The sequence below is a fragment of the Condylura cristata genome, unplaced genomic scaffold, assembly GCF_000260355.1.
Source record: "Condylura cristata isolate star-nosed mole 26May11 unplaced genomic scaffold, ConCri1.0 scaffold00030, whole genome shotgun sequence".
NCBI classification, from domain to species: domain Eukaryota; kingdom Metazoa; phylum Chordata; class Mammalia; order Eulipotyphla; family Talpidae; genus Condylura; species Condylura cristata.
Window position 1 is genome coordinate 19,372,807 of NW_004567131.1, and position 19,459 is coordinate 19,392,265.

Here is a 19,459-nt window from a genome sequence, read left to right on the forward strand (position 1 = left end):
TGTAGCCACCCAGATGCCATGTGACCCACATGTACTTGAGACTGAGTGGCACTCTGCTGACTTCTCTTTAAGCTCCACTAAAGAGTGGGGTCCTGATAATTCCAGTTAGGGGATTCTTAGAGCACTGAGATGGTCTTTGGTAAATACTGCATTTCATCTCTCCACTGGCAACATCTGGAAAAGCCTCTTTTTGACAAAAAGGCCTCATCGATTTTGGCAATATGCCAAAAAAAATCTTTTAAAATAACTTTTGAATACATTCCCCCAAATATGACATGTCTATTTATTGTTTAATTTGGTTGTGCTGCTTGCTGAACTATATGTAAAAGGTACACATTGGCATAGACTAAGTTACAGTTTACCATGAACCATAAAAATAAGAAATTTAGGTTTTCTACCAGTTTAAATTGAAGGTAGGCCTGATATAACAATGTGACTGTTACATCAGGTCTGTTCAGTTATCTTTGAATAGCATGCAATTGCTTTATTTTAAAAACAAAAAAAAATTGCTTTTATTTTTTCATTATCACAAAAAATAAACGAAGCTGCTCTTAGACCCACCTTTATATCCTGTGGGTTGATGTCAGGATTTGTTTGGCACTGGAGAGGTCCCAGAGTTTGAATGTGAAAAATGTAGAGAAGAAACTCATCCCTGGCGGAGAATGGCCAACCCACCTTCAGTAGGGTGTCGCTGATGGCACTTGGCCCAGTGTTGTGCAGCTAAAAGCAAGAAACACATCAGGTGATGGTGCAGCCCAAGCAAGATGATTAAAGTCAAACTCACTAAGAAGCATTTATTTCTGGCTTAAGTCATCTAGACTGATGACTGGGGGAACAGAAAAATAGCAGTTGTGTGGGGAGGAGGAGTTCTAAGAGCAAGATGCTCTGGTGCTGAGGCCACTTCAATCTGTGAAGCTCTAAGAGCAATTTTCTCCAGCAAAGCCCACATGATTATTGTGAGGTTTACCTTAAATTTATATCAACTTAATCACAGCATTAGAAATGTAATTTTAATTATATGCTTTCAAAACTGAGTTATTCTTTCTTTACATTGAAATCTGCCTTTTTCCTGACTACTGACTTGTCAATTGCAACCATATGGGATGCACTCTCTTTCACCCTTTAGAAAAATCGCTATCCATCAGGGGTCAGAGACAGTAAGGGCTTACCACAGTTCACTTCAAGTACGCGTTGCAAAGTTGAATTCCTTCTGTTTCAATCAACAAATTGCAAAGAAAGGAAAGCCACATCTCGTAAAGAGATGAACACTTAAAACACATGGAACTTGTACTAGAGAACCAAACGGCTTATGAAAAACACTAAGTGTATTTAAATTTATGAAGGTTTTAAAAGTTCACTTTAAAGTTAGCAGAGACCTTTTATTCCTCCCCTCCACATAGAGTTCTGCCAATTACAATGATCAATAAAATGCCCTATATTTGGTGGTGCTTCTTAGGTGGCCCCTTTAATTCACATTATCACAGCAACACGGTATCCATTGCTACAGTAATTTTGAGGCATGACGAATAGCATGGAAGAAACGACATGATTCCTTTTGGTACTACTAATTAGTACTCTACATTTTTATGATCCGTTTATGCTGAAATGGGGAGCAGGACTGCATGAGAATTATTGAGTTTGAATATATTTTCAAATCTTAATGCTTCACCATTCTTTACCAGGAACTGGTGCATACAAGGTTTAATAATTGGCAGCCTTTTCCCCCCAGTGAGATTCTTTGTCGGAATGGACCTGGTGACTGTGGTAATGTCTTGCTATCAAGAGAGCTTACGGCAAAGCTTTGATCTGACCTTGGGCAGGAATTCTGATTCTGAGCTACAGGTTGGGCAGATGACAGAGGTTTTCATGTCGACACTGAGCAGGCGTTGATACTTCTTTCTCACACATGTAAACAACTTGTCAGCTTTGAAATGCTTTATTGTTGGCCTTAGAGAATGCTAGTCATATCCCTTGAGACATAAGAGTCATCGCCAGAATTATATGTCAGCAACAAGAGTTATAGATTGGAAAGGGACACTAAATTTAATTGACCTCAAAGAGGAAATTGCTTGGAACATCATTTTTACCAAAACTCCATCTCTAATCCTTTAAAAATGAACAGAAATAACCACTTTCTACCAATTTACTTTAACATAAAAGCAACTACTAAATGTATGCATATGTTGGTTTATAATTGTAAAAAATTTAAATATTCCAGCTGATGGGTCAACAGAGCTCTTCTTCATATTTTAACACTTGTGTATAGTGGGTTTGCCTTTGGAAAGTATTTTTGGAATCAACAGACTATTTCAAATAGCCATTGATGTCTAGTTTGGGTTATTTGAATAACAGTAACAATATTCTTATCTGATGACCACCCAACCATCTTACATAGGCATTTTTTATACAGTAGCAAATAATCCATAACTTTTTCAATATTTGATACCTTCAGGTTAGTGATGCTTAGTTTAAGAGGTGAGTGAATTTTAAGGATAACTAAAAATATAGGAAGACATGAAGTAAAGGCTAGGGAGCAGGTCATTTAGTGTTTAGGTTGTTGAAACATTAAAAAAGAGAGGAAATGAAAATATTTTGGAAAGAGTAACAACTCAACTACAAGATAAAAATATTTCTCACAATGTCATAGATCCCACTACCCCAATGCAATATGGTGACACAAAAGTGGCCTATACAGGAAGTATCTAAAGCCCAGTCTTTGCTTGATGTCTTTTTTTTTTTTTAAGATTTATTTATTTATTTATGCATACAGAACTGGGGTATTGGTGCCGGGGCAGTGAGAGGATTCACCAGAGACAAAGCGGGGAGCAGAACAGGCAGATAGATGAAGTACACTGCTCAGGGGAGCAGCGGGCGGGTCAGGAGAGGTCTGCCACGCCATGTGGTCACCTCCGGGGCTGGGATCAAACAGGCACCGAAGCAGCTGCAGCCAGCTTGCAGTGCTACGTCCTAACCCTTTGTGCCACCAGGAGAGCCTTGATGTCTTTTAAAATGGTATGGAGAGCTTATTAGTACAGAACATAAGAATAACCATTTACCCCAACACAACTTTAACACAGGCAACAGTTACCTCATAAATGTGTTCCACTAACGGTCCAACTTCCTCCTCTTGGCGGGGCTCCTTTTCCGGTTCCCAGTTGTGAATGGGCAGAACAATCTGCAGAGGGTGCGACACGCTGAAACATGGAATGTTCAGTTAATTGTAGGGAATGACACATGTAAATAATGTTTCACTGGTGCACAGCACATTGACAGCCACAGAATAAGTTACTCTTGATGGGTTTGAATAGATACTGCCTATGTGGAAAAAGATATTGAAAGTGAATTTTAGGATAATGACTAAAGGGAGACAGTAAAGGCTATAAAACATCTAGCATAGGCTTTTCTCTTACTATAGTAATATTTTATTATTACATTAAAAAAGTTTCAGGTGTGTGTCATTCACTATCAACATGCGTATGTACAGCAGGCTGATTACTGTTCTCTTGCTGGGAGTTAATTATTTTACAGCATCTATGTCTTGGGCACTAGGGGGCAGAGCATTCCTCAGTTGAAGTTGATAATTTAATATATAGATACTGAATGTAAATATATACATCAGTAGATTCTGTGTATGTGTATGTGTGTGTGTGTGTGTGTGTGTGATATAAAATCCTCATTTTAAGCAATGTCAAGACATTAAAAAGTAGTGTGAATTAAAAAGTAGAATTGTGTGCAGTGTGTTCTATGTTCAATTAGGAAGAAAATTAGTTTCTTGTTAAATGCTTTAGAATAGAAAAATAGCCACTTGTATATTCATCTGGCTATATATCTTTGACCCCCTATTAATTCAGCTATACCTCTCAGATGACAGAGGCAAAAAAAAAAAAAAATAGAGTTGTAGAGTTTTGTAGGTCCAGAGAGAGAGGGAGAAGGAGAGTTAAACATTGTGTTAAATAGTGTAACCATGTAAATAGGACATTTACTTAATAGAGGTATTCCTGTCTGCAACTTAGAGCTAGAAGGTGAGCAAGTGTGTACTGGAGGAATGAAATATAGTTTGTGGCATATTCCATATTAAAAAATTTACTTTACACCATATTAGTTGTTTTTATATAATCTTAAAAAGGAACATTCTAACATGATACCTTCTAGCAGTTTTTTAGGTAAAGGTTTTCTTTAAAACAAAACCAAACCAATAACAAACCTAGAAATCTGACTGTAAATTGAGGCTGGGGGTGGGGGGAGAACATGTGGAGATCACAATGAGAAGGGGCCACAGTAAACTATGATGGGACAGTATGGTGGTGGGGCATGGTGACTTACTCCTCACAGTTGTGATCCTATACCTCTAAATCATTTAAAGTATTAGGAACCAGTGTTACCTCAATTAAAAAAAAAAAAAGAATTCCTAGACCTTCAGCTAAAAATAAGTGCAACAGAAAACATTTCTTTTTGCAATCAGAGGTCTTAAATGTCCCCTTTAAGGGTATCCAGTAACTAGCACAGCCACTAATAGCTTTGACGTTATCATCTCTTCCCTCTTGGTTATTTCTTCCAAAATCAGAAAGTAAAATTTATTGAGTGAAATTCTGACCCTAAGGCAAGTAATTTAATTTCTGTGCCTCTGTTTCCCCATCTGGATTACTATTATAAATTTGTTGGTTTCTAATACCACAAATGATCAGAACATATCTCAAATGCTTTTGTTCAAAGTTCATTTGTCTACATTGTCTTCTAGAACAGTGAGAGAAGTACAGTCCACAAAATGTGGCTAAATTGTAAAGCCACATTTTGGATTAAGGATAAATGTATGTATCTTTAATATGTAGATGTTAATTACAAAGTGCAAATTACAATTTTGCAATGCAGGTATCTCAAACTTCTCTATCCTTATTTTGAGCCATGGTTGTTATTGTACCCCGATTAGTTATATCATATTCCCTTTTCTACTTGGTGTAATTAAGTTCAGCTCAAATATAGAGGACTTGGTGAAAAGAGTAGAGAACATGTCAGGCTGATTTCACCTAAGGGAACTCAAAGGGCTTGTGCTTCCAGCCCACAGGTCTTGACAACCTCACCACTCAAAACTTGCCTTTTTGCTTTAAGGTGGGCAACAGAGATGGCTCTATTCTCCACATACATTATATGGCTCTAGGGACTTTTTTTTTTTTTTTTCAAATGAGAACTAATACATAATAGGAACTTAGCACATTTTTAATGACAATTTTTGTTCTTATGTTATTAATCCTCTAGAACCACAGGATCAGAAATCTTTTCACCTTGATAGGTGCTAGGGAGACAGTGGGCTCAAAACCCCTCATTTTATATATGGAAGGAATCTGTCATCTAGAAAAGTGGAGCGTTAGGTGTGGGTGAAGATTAGAGTTCAAGTTTACTAAGCACAATCCACTTTATTCCCAACAAACAGTGCACCACAATAGTTACTAAACTGTACTGATTTTTAGTAAACACAGTTAATGAAATGTCCTAGCCTATATAAACACATCAATCAAATAAACATCTCTAGAGAAACATGTAATAAATCACAGGGCATAACAAAATCATTCAAAAAATATGACACAAAATTCAGCTACCTCTTCTCTAAGATCTTTTCAAATCTGGGAGAACTATATCAAAGAATGGCTTCCTAAAGATCCAACTATATAAGTGAAACATTGCTTACTGTTTTCAGTTGCTATTTTCTTAAAAGGATGCAAGCAAGAGAGGAAGAAAGAATATAAACAACTAATTAGCCTAGGGTCAACATTGGGTTCAGTTATCTAACAAACATTACTGAATTCCCTCTGCCTTTTAAGATGGGGATAGAGCACTCTTCCACTGAGACTGGCACTATAATAAGATTGGTCTACTCACTGGTACCACTAGATACTAGGAAAGAGAAGGAAGGAATTATGTTTTTGATCATGTATATATGCTATTAGGAAGTTCAAATCTGATGATGTGCAATACTTTTCCTAACCCTGTTCTCAAATCCCATTAATCCCAAATAGCAAAGACTATCATTTATTGTATGGAAATATTTTGGCCCTGCCCACCATATTCAGTATGTGTGGTTATTTATTATTGTAGCCTCTCTTAATATAAACTCACTCAATCTCGATTATTTTACAAAGGGCACAGTTTTATTATTCTTCATAAAAATATGTGGTGCTGCCTACTGTGGCCAATTTTGTTTGGTAGAGCTATGGTTAATTGATTCTTTGTACCAGCAAATGATATCTTAATTTGCTTAATGACAGTATTGAAATTTTCTGGCTTTGAAATAAATTAACAATCTTCAGTATTCTTTTATTTGAAAAGTAAGTCCATTTGATTTTATTTTAAAAATTAAAAACAATAGTAAATTAAATAAAAGAACTATACATTATTAAATACATTGGAATAACCATTTCTGACAAAATGAATACTAGATTTTTCCTAAAGACTGACCATGAATTCAGACTTTCAACATAGTTGCTATTTTTCTCTGGAAGAATGAATCATTGGAACCAGTATTTTTGATGAGTATTTGGAGCAAAGAATTTTATCTTGCAAAATGATTTAAAAAATTACACTATCTTAAAGAATAAACTGTGGTCAAATTTTGAACATTAATCTAGCAATTAAAATAATTGCAACCATATGAAAAATCCAGTTTTAATAACGTGTTGATTATTTGCAAAACAAATAGGAAGGTCCCTTTTTTTTTCCGCATAGAAACCCTGGTATCATAAATATTAGCAGAAATACATTTAAAATATTAATCTCATAAAATAAACATGGGGGAATAGATTTGTTATACTAAGCCCTTAGCTGGCTTGGAGTGAATTATATCTTAGAGAATAAAAATAGTTCCCAATTAAAAATTTACTTTAAATAGTTTCAGTTTATTTTTGGCCAACTATAATGCTAAGCTTAAAGGAGACAAAATTTCATATGTACTAGTTGTTAGTTATAAGACAGTAAAAATTGTGTCTGTATATCCTCTGATTTTTAAAATTGTGTTTCTCACGTATAGAGAAAGTTACATGAATTAAATTAGAGGTGCACAAAAGTGAAACACCTAAATTAACTCTCAATATCTGTAAGTCAAAAAAGTTATTTCCTATAATGAGCCAACTCATAAGTTAAAGAAGAAATCATAAAAGAAATATTTTGAGTTGTTATATTAAAACCCAACACCCTGACATTTTGGTAGCTGCTGAAGCAAGCCTTAAAAGGAAACTTACTGCACTAATTAAATGCATAGGTAAAAAAACAGCAGAGTGGTAAAAAATTAATGATATGATTTCTACATAGAAAACTAGGGGAACCACTTCTATATAGTCTTGCACTGGCAGTCCTAGTCTATGCAGGAAGGAAAGAGATGGAAATAAAGGCGGAACTATGTAGTAAACAATTTAACTGCCTAAGAGGCAGGTCTGGCCTTTGCCCTCAGGTTCTAGGAGGTAACCTCTGGGGTTCAGAAATTCTATTCCTACAGGAAGGAGTCTCTCAGTGTGCCTCTGGGCCTTGGCTCACACTGGGTGTTCTAACATTATGGTTTGGGTTGGGGGAGGGTTTGATTGCATCAGAAAAACCAGTTATATGATTTGGGATGGGAACTTTGGTCCTGTCAAAAAAGTCTACCTGGAGACTGAGATCCATTAAGCAGCCAGTCACCAGCCAGTCATGCTGTGTAATGAGGTGCCAATAAAGTCTCTGAACCGAGAGGCGTGGGTCTCCCAGCCTGGGATACTCCATGTCAGTTACATACCAACTCCTTCTGGTATTCCTGACACTACAAAAGAGAACCTTGGTGTCTACCTAGACACCGATTTATTTCTTCCTTTGACTTTTTAAAAAAAATTATTCATTTATTTTCAACTTGTTATTTTTGTTTGCGGTTTACATGGTATATGATGTAGGGGTATAGGGTGACACCTCTTCAGGTGTATCACCACATCACGCCCACCACAGAGCCACCCATAATCCTCCTCCTGCCTCAACTCTCCCATTTACTCTGTACCTTCACTCTCCCCTTCCGGTAGCCTCAGTTCTGCATGGGGATTTTTAGTGTTTGTTTTGCTTTGGTTTTGTCAGTTCTTATGTTTTCTTTCTTCATATATTCAACATATGAATGAAATCATCTACTATTTGTCTTTCTCCTGATTTATTTCACTTAACATAATCCTTCCCAGTTCCATCTATATTTCATCATGCATATTTACCACATTTTTAAATTTGAACATTTCTTTATTTTCTTACACTTTTGTTTTTGGATAGTGTTTCTTTTGGCTGATTTTAGTCTGTATCTCTCTGAAATAAACTAACATGAATATAATAGCTTGTAATAAGTTGTGCAAGTTTTTCTACATGGATTTGGGAGCCACCAAATCTGCAGTTGCTGTGAGAAGTGAGAATGATTCTTTGTGGAGAATATCTTCTCTAACTTTGTAGTTGGCTAACCTTTTGCACTCAGAGATTAGGAAGGAAGAAATAAAACTGTCTTCATTCACAGAAAACACAATACTTTTGTAAAGAATTCTAAGAAATCAACAAACAATATAGCTACTAAAATTTATTGTTTACCAAGATCTGCTGATACATGAGTTTCAAGACTTAAAAATGTAGATTATCAGTACTGAATAGAAGACAGAGAGGTAGACCCTTACTTATGGTCAACTAAATTTTGGCAAAGGTGCTAAAGTAATGAGAAAAGGATGGTATTTTCAACAAATAGCACAAAATCTGGATATTCACATGCAAAAATGAATTTCTGCCCCTGCCTCTCACCAGACGCAAAATTAACTTAAAAGTAATCAGAGGCCAAAATGTAAAGCTATCAAATTTATAGGAGACAATCTTGTGACCTTGAATAAAGACATGCAGAGCACAGACCATAAGGTATTTAAAAGTTGGATTTCATCAAGTTTTAAAACTTTTCCTCTTTGAACAAAGCTGTTTAAGAAAATAAGCCAAGGCACAGGTTGGGAGAAAATATTTGCAGGACAATTATCTGATAAATGATTTTGTATTTCAGAATATATAAGGTACTTTTATAATTAAACAGTTAACACAAACAACCCAATAAAAAAAAATGAAAAACATTTTTAAAGAGATACTTTACCCAAAAAAAGGAGATACTTAGAGCAAATAAAGGGTGAAAAGATGGTCAGTATTTCCAGTAGTCACTGGAAAATACTAATTAAAACCTTAGAGAGGTACTCCTACACATTTACTAGAATGACAAAGAACAGACAAACTCTCATGTGTTGCTGGTGGTAGTACCAAATGGAATTGGTGTAGACACTTGGGAACACAATTCAGCAATTTCTTATGAAGTGAGATATATACTTGCCATCCAACTCAGTAACTCCATTTGTAAAAACAAGTGTCCAAAAACCTGCATGTGAATGCTTATAGCATAATAATATACTGAATATAATAGCACCAAACTGGAACCAAATGTTTACCAACTTGTGTGAATGGATGAACAATTCCTGAGACATCTGTATAAGGGAATACTTCTTGGCAAAAGAAAGAAAGGAAAGGAGTTGGGGAGGAAAGAGGGGTAAAGGGAGAGAGAAAAAAATAGATTACTCTCACATGCAAGAACATAGAACATGGATGTTTTTCAAATGCACTATGCTAAGTGAAAGAAGGCAGACTCAAAGGCTATATTTGCATGAGTATATTTACAAGATTTTCTCAAAAAGACAAAGGTACAGTGACAGAAAATGCATTATAGTTACCAGGGCCGATGTGTAGGTGGAGGTTTGACTACACAGGAGGTGAAGGAACTATTTGAGGGGAGTAGGGCTGTTTTATGTTGAATTTTCTCAGCAGTGTGGTTAATTCTTCACATTGTACATCCAAAACAAGGGTGGGTTTTAGTTTATGCAATTTATAGCTAAGTGAAACTAACTCTTAAAAGGCCCTAATCTGATAGGCTGTGAAAATATATTTGCAGTAGGTGATAAAGAATTAGTGTCTAATACCTAGAATATAAAAGAATTCCTCTGAATAAGCCTGTTAGTGAAATAAAGTGCACAGAACAAAACAGAAATTTTCCTGAATGTGAAGAATTTTAACAAAGATGTCATTCACTTAAGAATCAGGGAACTATAAATTCAATTTTCAGTTAGTGTTCTATTTCCTATCTATCAGATTGACTCAAAATTGGACCACATGAGAGCTACTTACTAATGTGGTACAATGGAAGCTTAAATCCATTTTTGTAGGGCTGTACTTTGGAAGATCTATTTTTAAAATGGTTTGACATTATCAATATTTAGTAAAATTAAAAAGTTCTTACTCTCCAATCCTGAAATTGTGTTTCTACACCTAGATCCTTTTGACATTTCTTCCACATTTGTACAAGAATATGTGTACAAAAATTTTTATAAAGGAAACCTTCAAAGTTTCAAGAGTGGAATGGATAACTCCATTTTGCTATAGCTTCACAATGTCATATCCTTTTGCAATTAAGATAAGTGAACTATAGGCACATGCACTAAAGTGGGTAGATGTTGAAACTATTATTATTGAATGGAAAAAAATCACAGAAGCATCCAAAAATTAAGAGTATATGTTTATAAGGTTCACAAAGTCTACCTCAGAGGCAGTATAATATGGTCACATGAACATGCCCCTGGGCAGGCTGGCAGTGCTTCATTCTAGCTTTCTACTTCATGATTTTGTAATCTTCAACTCCTGGTGCTATAACCCCCTCACTTGTACAGGGAAGGTACTCATATGTATTAAGATGCGCTAACATGGGATAACACATAGGAAGTTTTGATAAATGTTAGGCAGCATTATTATTCTTTAAGCCACTAAGTAACACTTCAGTGGTGCGAGGTTGTCAGGGAGAGCCCCCCCCCCCACAACCCCTCCTCCCCAACCACTTTTGAGAGCAGCAGAGGCGAGCAAAAAAAAGCCCTTGTGGTGACATGTGAGTGTAGATATTACAGTTGTGATCCTGGATTTGAGTGAACCACACAGGACCTAGGGGAAAGGAAAGGGAATTGAGATTTCTAGAATCTCAGTGATAGTTTAAGCCAGAATACCAGTTTATATTTTTGGCCAACTCCTTGATTGTTCTGAAGACACAAGAATTATAGTATCACTGAAGTTCACACTGATGAAAAATAAGAGCTATATGCAGTCCATTTTTAGTTCCTACCCCTTCACCCCCACATGACTATTCCAGGTGGTAATTATTCTAAATCTTTACCTGGCCACTATTCTGTTTCTTGATTGTGTATTGGAACCTCATCAAAGAATTGGACAGAAGGAAAAAAGGTAACAGAACATATATCTCACTAATTCTCATACCTGGGAGCCAGCCATTTCTGAAACTCCAGATGTGGTATGGCAGGCTGGATTTTCATTATGCCTTTGCAATTATTGAAGAAGTGAGACTTTCAGGCAATCCCAAATTTGTCTATTTTATCTTGCTTCTTATCACCAGTTTTTATAGTTTGATTATTGAACTGTGAGTTTGGGGAATAATCTCTTTATAAAGTATTTTTTTAATGATATATCCTTAGTGTTAATTTTCATACAGGGTTTACTTTACTTTCCAATAGAAGGCTAATGATGGGTAGAAAAGAATGAAAATGCATAACCAAAGTGAACTGTGATCTCTAAGTATTATGAAATCCCATCTACTTCTATGAACATTTTATCATAGCTCTTACATATAGAAAGATGTATTTATTATGGTAAAACTACTGAAATTCCTTGTTTAGTACTTACCCTCTTATTTCAACTTGAGCTATAGCAGTGACGTTGATTTGCAGGTTCACAAAATTGCTGTTTGGGTTGTCCTTGTTAGAACTAAAACACAGTGATTTAAATACATTTTCTTAAACATGTTATTATAATATATGATTATACAAAAACATTCTGTATATCACAAAGAACAATCCAATCATTCAGAAAACAGTGTGCATATTCATATAATAATCTACAAAACATAATCCTTTACAAATGAAATGCTAAAATTCTCTAGCATCAAAAATGTCATACCTGAGAAAAGATCCTATCTGAAAATGCAGATATTTAGAGAAGCGAACACACTTTTGTTTCAGTGGCTAAACCAAAGAGACAATGACTTGAGTTCATTTTCCAGCTTCTACCTTGAACAAATTCTTTAATGTCTCTATGCATCATGTTCATCACCCATCAAATGGGAAAGGACAGCACAGTCAAGTGCTGATTTTCCATGCTAATAAAGAGGAGAACTGGCACAAATAATCCACGAGGAACACATAATGGAAAAGGCATTTGTTTTTGGCTCTGGAATGCATCGTGCCATATATAGTCTTGGCAGCAAATTGATCTTCCGATGGCTTTTTTTTTTTTAAGATTTATTTATTTATGCATACAGAACTGGGGTACAGGCCAGAGGTGCAGGGCGGTGAGAGGCTTCAACAGAGACAGAGTAGGAAGCAAAACAGGCAAATCAATGAAGTACACTGCTGAGGGGATCAGTGGGCGGGTCAGGAGAGGTCTGCGGCACCATGTGGGTCACTTCCGGGAAAGGTGGGGATCGAACTCATGCAGAAGTGGCTTTAGCTTCTAGATGCTATGCTTTAACCCGCTACACCCCCAGGGAGGGCCCTGGCTTATTTTTTAAGTAATATTACAATAAGTGGACATTCATTGCGTGCTTACTAGCTGAATAAGGTGGGGGTGAGGATGAATTAAAAGCATGGCTAATGGTGAGAAACAGCAAAATCCCAGGAATTGGAGGGTTCATACAAAGGCAAGAAAGAAAGCTACTAGATATTTGTGTAGTGCACTGAAAGTCTCAAGATAAAAGGTGTGCATTTAATGTTTCTTTGAACAGTGGCAAAATTATTTTAATTTTCTGTCTCTTTTCCTTATCAGCAGATGTAATTAGATATAAAATTTGACTTTTAAAAGATGCTGTGTTAATCAGTCAATGTAAGGAAGATGAAACATGACTTCAAGAAGTTTGATGAGTAGATAAACTTGGGGGCAGCCTATCTTAACGTTGATGGTTCCACTAAGCTGTCACTGAAGTTCCCCCAGGATCCCAAAGAATTAGCGGTTTTTAGCAAACTAAGCACTGACCACGCCACCACTTGCGGGCTGTGTTTCTATTTAGGTCTTAGTAAGAAGGGAATGTTTCCTCTTTTTTCATCACTGAATCTCATGCTGATTCAATGGAAAAATGGAGAGGATGGAAATAGGTTTGTTTCGACTAGATTTTGAAACTTTCCAAATGTGGGAGCTGGAAAAGATATCATAAAAATTAGCTTTCAAAGAAGGACGAGACAGAATTGCTTTTGAATCCCAGAATGCTTTTGAAAAGTGCTGTTGGATTGTATACACTGATAAGGCAACTTAACTGCAAATACACATAAAAGATATAAACGGGCGAATGTCAGGCTAATTTCCTATAATGGGGTATCACTTTTTAGCTTGTGAAGAGCCTAGAGGGTCTTGTTCACCAAAGTTTGAACCCCAGTTTCTAGGCCATTTATAATTATCACATCTGGTGACGATCACTCAACTAATGCAGGATTCTGAATTACTAACCACTACGAAATCATTAACTAATTCCACTTGTTCCAGACTTTGTGGTTCCAAATGTATTACTGGGAACTCTTTTGCTTGGAAACTTAAGTCTAGTTATTCCACAGATTACCCAGATTTTGTTCTATTTTCTAGTTCACTGCTGCTTTGAAAGATAGATATGAAAAAAAAAAATTCATGTATGTTAACACCATTAATTCGATTATATTATGTTCATTTTGTTTCCAAGTGGTTTAAATAACATAAATTCATTACTCACACACCCTGAAATGTAAATAGGTGGCAAGCAGTAAAACCATCCTGGGCCAGGAATCAACTTATGAGGGTGACAGAGAGCTGTTTTGAAATATAGGGAAATATGTATATATATATATATATATATATATATATATATATAGCAGACTCAGAGACTAGACATGGTTGACTAAGCAAGATCTTCCTGGCTGACTAATCAAGATTGTCTTGTCACAAGTTTGCCGTGACATTTGATACTGCAACCAATGGTGTGAGCAAAGTATCCTGGCAGAAAAGCATCAGACATGATATATAACTCAGATAGTTCTTTGACCTCTTTCCTGGAAGGAAACCACCCTCACTAACACCAGTTTCATTCAAACAAGCCATTCATCACTGTTGCAGATGCTGAGCTATTTATACTGCCAATGCTAATGCAAAGCAAGGAATGGGGAACTTCCTCCCCAGAACTACATACACCCTCTGTCAGGCCCCAAGGGTAAACAAAGTTTTTCACATATTACTCTGATTTTCTTTTCTTTTTTTCTTATTGTTTCCTATTTCCTACTTTCTTGCACTCCCTTTAAGTTTTCTGTGGGCTTGGGAATGTCAGCAAAGACAATACAAGATTCATTTCGCCATTACTGGGAAAGCAATGCAACAATGATCACTGAGACCTGTTTGTATGTGGGAAATGCAATCTGAGACCCAGTTAGCAAGGGAGGGAGATGTTTACATGTCACATAAAGCCAGGACCAGGAGAGACCACTTAGTACAAATATTTGGTAACATGAAATATTTTAAGTTTATTAATTTATAAAGCTCATTTCTCTTCTGGGTTCTATTTGTGGAAAAAGGCATTAAGTGTTGGCAATGGTATTCAATATGATCAACATTTTAAGAATTTAGACTTCGGAGTCTTTGGTTCAATTTATTTTTGGTTTAAACACATTGAAACTGAATGCAAACCATTCATTAAATACTAATGTGCATCTTTGGAACCTGCCAACGGAGCATGTAGATAAACATCCACCTCTCAAACACCTTGTATTTGAGTATTTAAAGTATGTCAGATATTTTTTTTTTTAAAGATTTATTTATTTGTACATACAGATCTGGGGTACAGGTCAGAGGCTCAGGGATGGCGAGAGGCTTCACCAGAGACGGAGTGGAGTGGGGAGCAGAACAGGCAGATCGACGAAGTACACTGCTGAGGGGAGCAGTGGGTGGGTCAGGAGAGGTCTGCCACGCCATGTGGTCACCTCAGGGGCAGGTGGGAATCGAACTCATGCGGAAGTGGCTTTAGCTTCTCAGTGCTGTGCTTTAACCCGCTGCGCCACCAGGGAGGGCCCAGATATTTTTATCTCTATAAAAATCCCAAATTTTTTGGGATTTGATGAGTTAGGTATGTTCCTGTAGCCTCTTTAGTTCTTTCTGCATTTTTACAGTTATATATTTTTTATAGTATTGTTAAAATAGTCATGAGTTCTGTGGCACATGAAAATGGGATTATAATCATGACCCATTCTTTCAGATAAAGAGGGATGTAAAATGTGATTATTTCTATTTTCCATCAAATTTCAGCACTTCATTGCTGAGTTCATTATTTACATGATGATCAACAGGATGGGTCTGGAGAAGGCATCCAGAACATTATTCTGTGTCCTTTGCTCCTTGAGTGCACTATATAGTTGCATACATTTTGTTGTCTATAAGTATAATCAAGAGGGAGAAGGAAACATCAAGGAATTTTCCTTGCACCTACATACCATATGTTTTTCCTGAATAAAAGTGCATACTGTTTGAGAGATGTATTCTTCCCAAGTGACACAGGACTTCATGCCCCGCAGTATCACTGCCATGGAGAATGATGATGGAGAAATAGGGATTTTGGGCTACTGTCTAGGGTGATGACCCTTCATTATGGAGAAATTTTTCTCTTTTTTTCTGAAAACTTTGAAATATAAACAGGACAGTTCCTAAATGAAAACAGTTGGGACTACCTAGACCTTTAGGAAAATACACATTTACATAGATACAAAAAAGTGATTTAATAAGCTTTTTGTGAAATGAAGGTGTATTACAGAAGAACTCATTTCATCTGCTAAGATTCATCAGGAAAAATACTTATGTTAAATTAAAAATAAAACAAAAACTAAGATCAGAAAAGGTCACCAAAAATAAGCTGGAAAAACTTCCTGTCTAGAAATTGAGTATGAAGTTTGAGACGGATTTAGAAATAGATATTAAAATCTGCTACATCCTTATAGGGTCTGTAGAGTTAAAAAAAAAAAAACAAAAACAAAAACAAAAAAACTAAACTTCCATTAAAGTAGCTGTTAAAAAATTATCCACTGTGCAAAATAATTATTCTACAAGTCATCACACTGTGAAGATATTTCTTACAAGTCAGAATAAAAGTTTAGAGATTAGTTATGTTGCACAATTGCCTTTGAATCAAAATGTAGCTACTGACTTTAGTCATTTTACAGTTAGAACAGGGTTCAATATCCTGGCAAGTATAAATAACTGGAAGATATGCATGAGCTGCTTACATTCTTGTCTCTCAAAGTTTTAAAATTGCAGTGTACACAATAATGCTACATCTCATAGGATGTCTTTTGACACACATTTACATGTATCTGAAAGGAACAGCTTATGACTAGGTTTCTGATCTATTATATTCATTCTGTTCTCTTTCTTTTAATATAGGTGTAGAGTCATTAAATCGATTCCATCACAGGCTAATGGATGGAAGCCTGTAGTTGGTAATCACAGGCCCCCATGCATACTACTCCCTATCTCTCTTTCTGCTCATGAAATACTATTTTGAGCCATGAAAAAGCAAACAGAGTAAGTGATAAAAGGGTGAAGTTACATGTGAATCCTGAACAGCCTCAACCTAAGAAAAAGAAGGCAGCTACTTATAGGATCCATCTGTAGGTGCCAGGGAATGTCCTTCCACCCAGCTATCTCATCAGCATCTTGCTTAGAAGTTCCCAAATAACTTTTCATTCACTCATCCATGAAAAGTTAGAATTCAAGATTGAAAATGCAAAATCTAAGTTTGTTTGTCAGACTTTTCTTCTGACCATTATCTGATGCCTACTGAAAGCATGAGAGGTTATGGTGGGGGTGTTGGTGGGAGAGGGAGAAGAAAAAATATGGAGCTGAAGGTGCGAGAGCGCCCAGACAACACTTGAATCTCATTACCTGGCCACAGAAAGAATCTATTTTTTTGAGATAAAAAATACTGAGAAAATGAAAGTAACTGAAAATAGAAGAAAATAAGCTGTGCAGGTCTGGCTTCTAATTTCAGAAGAGCTTTTAGGGCAAAGGAGCTTGACAAGTGGTATTCATTGCATTCTGAATCTTTATGATATATTGATGATAATTTAAGTATTTACAAGTCTAACCTTCTGATTTGTAGATCAAAGTTAATGCTCATGTTTGTTTTCTCAAGACGTGGAACTGCAAATCGGAGGCCCAGAGAATACTAAAAACAAAAATAGAAAAAGCACATAATACACTACGTTATCACATGGGAGAGAACTTGCAGACAGTCTAAAACTCCTTTAAAGCTATTTCTGCAAAACCCCAACCTAGATCACTCTTCACTTCTATACCTGGGGTGGCTGAGCAGAAGTCATGTTACTTAGCTGGCAGGGCCCAGGAAATTTGAATCCCTATCTACCCTGGTCCTTCTCTTCATTTAGCCCCAAACCTAATCTCCTCCTGATACCTTCCTTCAGTGTTAAATTAAAAACAAATTAAATATATGACAGGATAGTAACTTAGAAAAATGCAGCGACTGTAATAGACTGTAATAATTTAGACAGTGAAATCATGGTTACAAAGCCAAAGCAATGATATGGGAAAGGCTTCTGATGTCAAGTAGCCAATAAGGAAACAGTGTTTCCAAATTGTCTGTGCAATGTTTCAGCTATGATTCTAAATCTATAAAGGGGGAAAAAAAAAAAAAACAACTTTACAACGTGAGGGTGTGTTGTAAGAAAATATACCAGGGGAATTAGCTTTACATATCTAAAGGTTATGAGGGTATAGATGGCTTTTTTATTTTCCAAAGTTTTAGAACTGCATTGATTATTTTTGTGATTTGACACAGATTTTTAAAACTTGGAGAATAACAAATTCAGTGATAATAGGAACAAGGAAGTAAAAATAGTAGTCAAGACATAATTATGTCATTCTCCTAAGCACTGTGCTAAACCTTACAGGCACTGTCTCACATAGTCACAGCCACACTATGAGGTAGGAGCAGTGATTTTGGACATTTTATAATCAAGCAGCAATTTAAGGATGAGAGTGGTTTAGGGGCTTGCTCCAGGTGTAGAGCATGTAAACCATAAAGATAGAACTGACACCTTGTGCTCACTGTCATCGCTACATTATGAGAATCGAAAAGAAATAAAACTTATGTTAATTTGAACTAATACATTGTCATTTTATCATAGATCATTATCATCATTTCACTACCTCTTACTCAATGTGCTACACGCCAGGTATTTCACCAATAACTTTCAATACATCAATTCCTTGCATTGCTCCAGACATTCAAGGAAGGTAGTCTTCCTTGACTGTTTCCTTGCCCAGGTATCACAGCTAATATGTGACAAATGGAATTTAAACCCAGGTATTTCTAATTATTAAGTCTGTGTATCTAGATGCTCACACATATTCCAAATGTGCAAGCTTCTATCAGACCTCTGGGACTTTTGCATGCTCTTTCCTCTTTGGAAGACTTTTAGGTCTTTTCTGATTTGTTTACTTGGAGAACTCCTATTCATGCCTCAAAACCCAGGGCAAGAAAATTCAACTTCCTGAAATATATCCTCTGATCTCACAGACCAACTAAGGCTAAAATTTTCCTCTTTTTATTCCCTATTCCATTCTTTACTACTCTCCATCACTCAACCTATGAAAGATTGTTAATTTTGAACTTCTGCAGGTGGTTTATTTGCAACTCGATATTGTTGACTAGCTTTGTACCAGCCTCATAGAAGGAATGATGTTGAAATGATTGAAAAATGATGAGAAAGAGCGTGCCATTGCTCACACACTTACAGTGATGCGCACCTTACTGTATTGTGATGAAGTTTGCCTTTTGCTATTCTTCACTCTTTAGCATGGGCTGAAGGTATAATGGAGGTCGAAAACTTTTCACTAGCAAGACCCACCTAAACCAAACACCAAATATCTGGGCATTGATTGTAAAGTGCTTTGTGAAACAGAGTTGTTTTTCATTTTCCTGCCTGAGAGATTTTTCAAGTTTTAGTGAATTTTGTTGGTATATAAATATTTTATATTGCTAAGCCTATTATATATAAAAATGACATTACTGCTTACAAGTCAAAAGTAAAGTTTTGAATGCTACTTTGAATGCTTTGTTAGGTTAAATTAATGAGTTACTTGATAACTATTTTTTAAAATATTGGAATTTGGGATAAATATTCCCAGTGATTTATGATGCTTTTTAATATTTAGAACAGCTTTTGCATTTGGAATTTTATTAGAATACACTGAGAATTTTCTTTTTAAAGTGTAAAATGAAGAAGTAAATAAATCAAAGTGCTTTATAACAAACCAGAATGCAATAAAATTTGATGGCTTAAGGGCATTAAAGGGTGAGATAAGAAAGCTATTAGGTTTCCTC

At 36.0% G+C, this 19,459-nt stretch overlaps 1 protein-coding gene across 1 annotated transcript in view; it reads right to left on the reverse strand.

Annotated features, from left to right (window-relative positions):
* The window catches only part of ITGA8 (integrin, alpha 8), a 134,647-nt gene that overhangs the window by 25,575 nt on the left and 89,613 nt on the right, over positions 1 to 19,459 (reverse strand). The window contains exons 23-26 of the mRNA XM_004691269.2: positions 17,202 to 17,281; positions 11,743 to 11,823; positions 3,089 to 3,194; positions 562 to 720 (exon numbers count right to left, since the gene is read on the reverse strand). Of these exons, the coding sequence (XP_004691326.2) occupies positions 562 to 720; positions 3,089 to 3,194; positions 11,743 to 11,823; positions 17,202 to 17,281 (426 nt within the window). The remainder of the gene's footprint in view (positions 1 to 561; positions 721 to 3,088; positions 3,195 to 11,742; positions 11,824 to 17,201; positions 17,282 to 19,459) is intronic.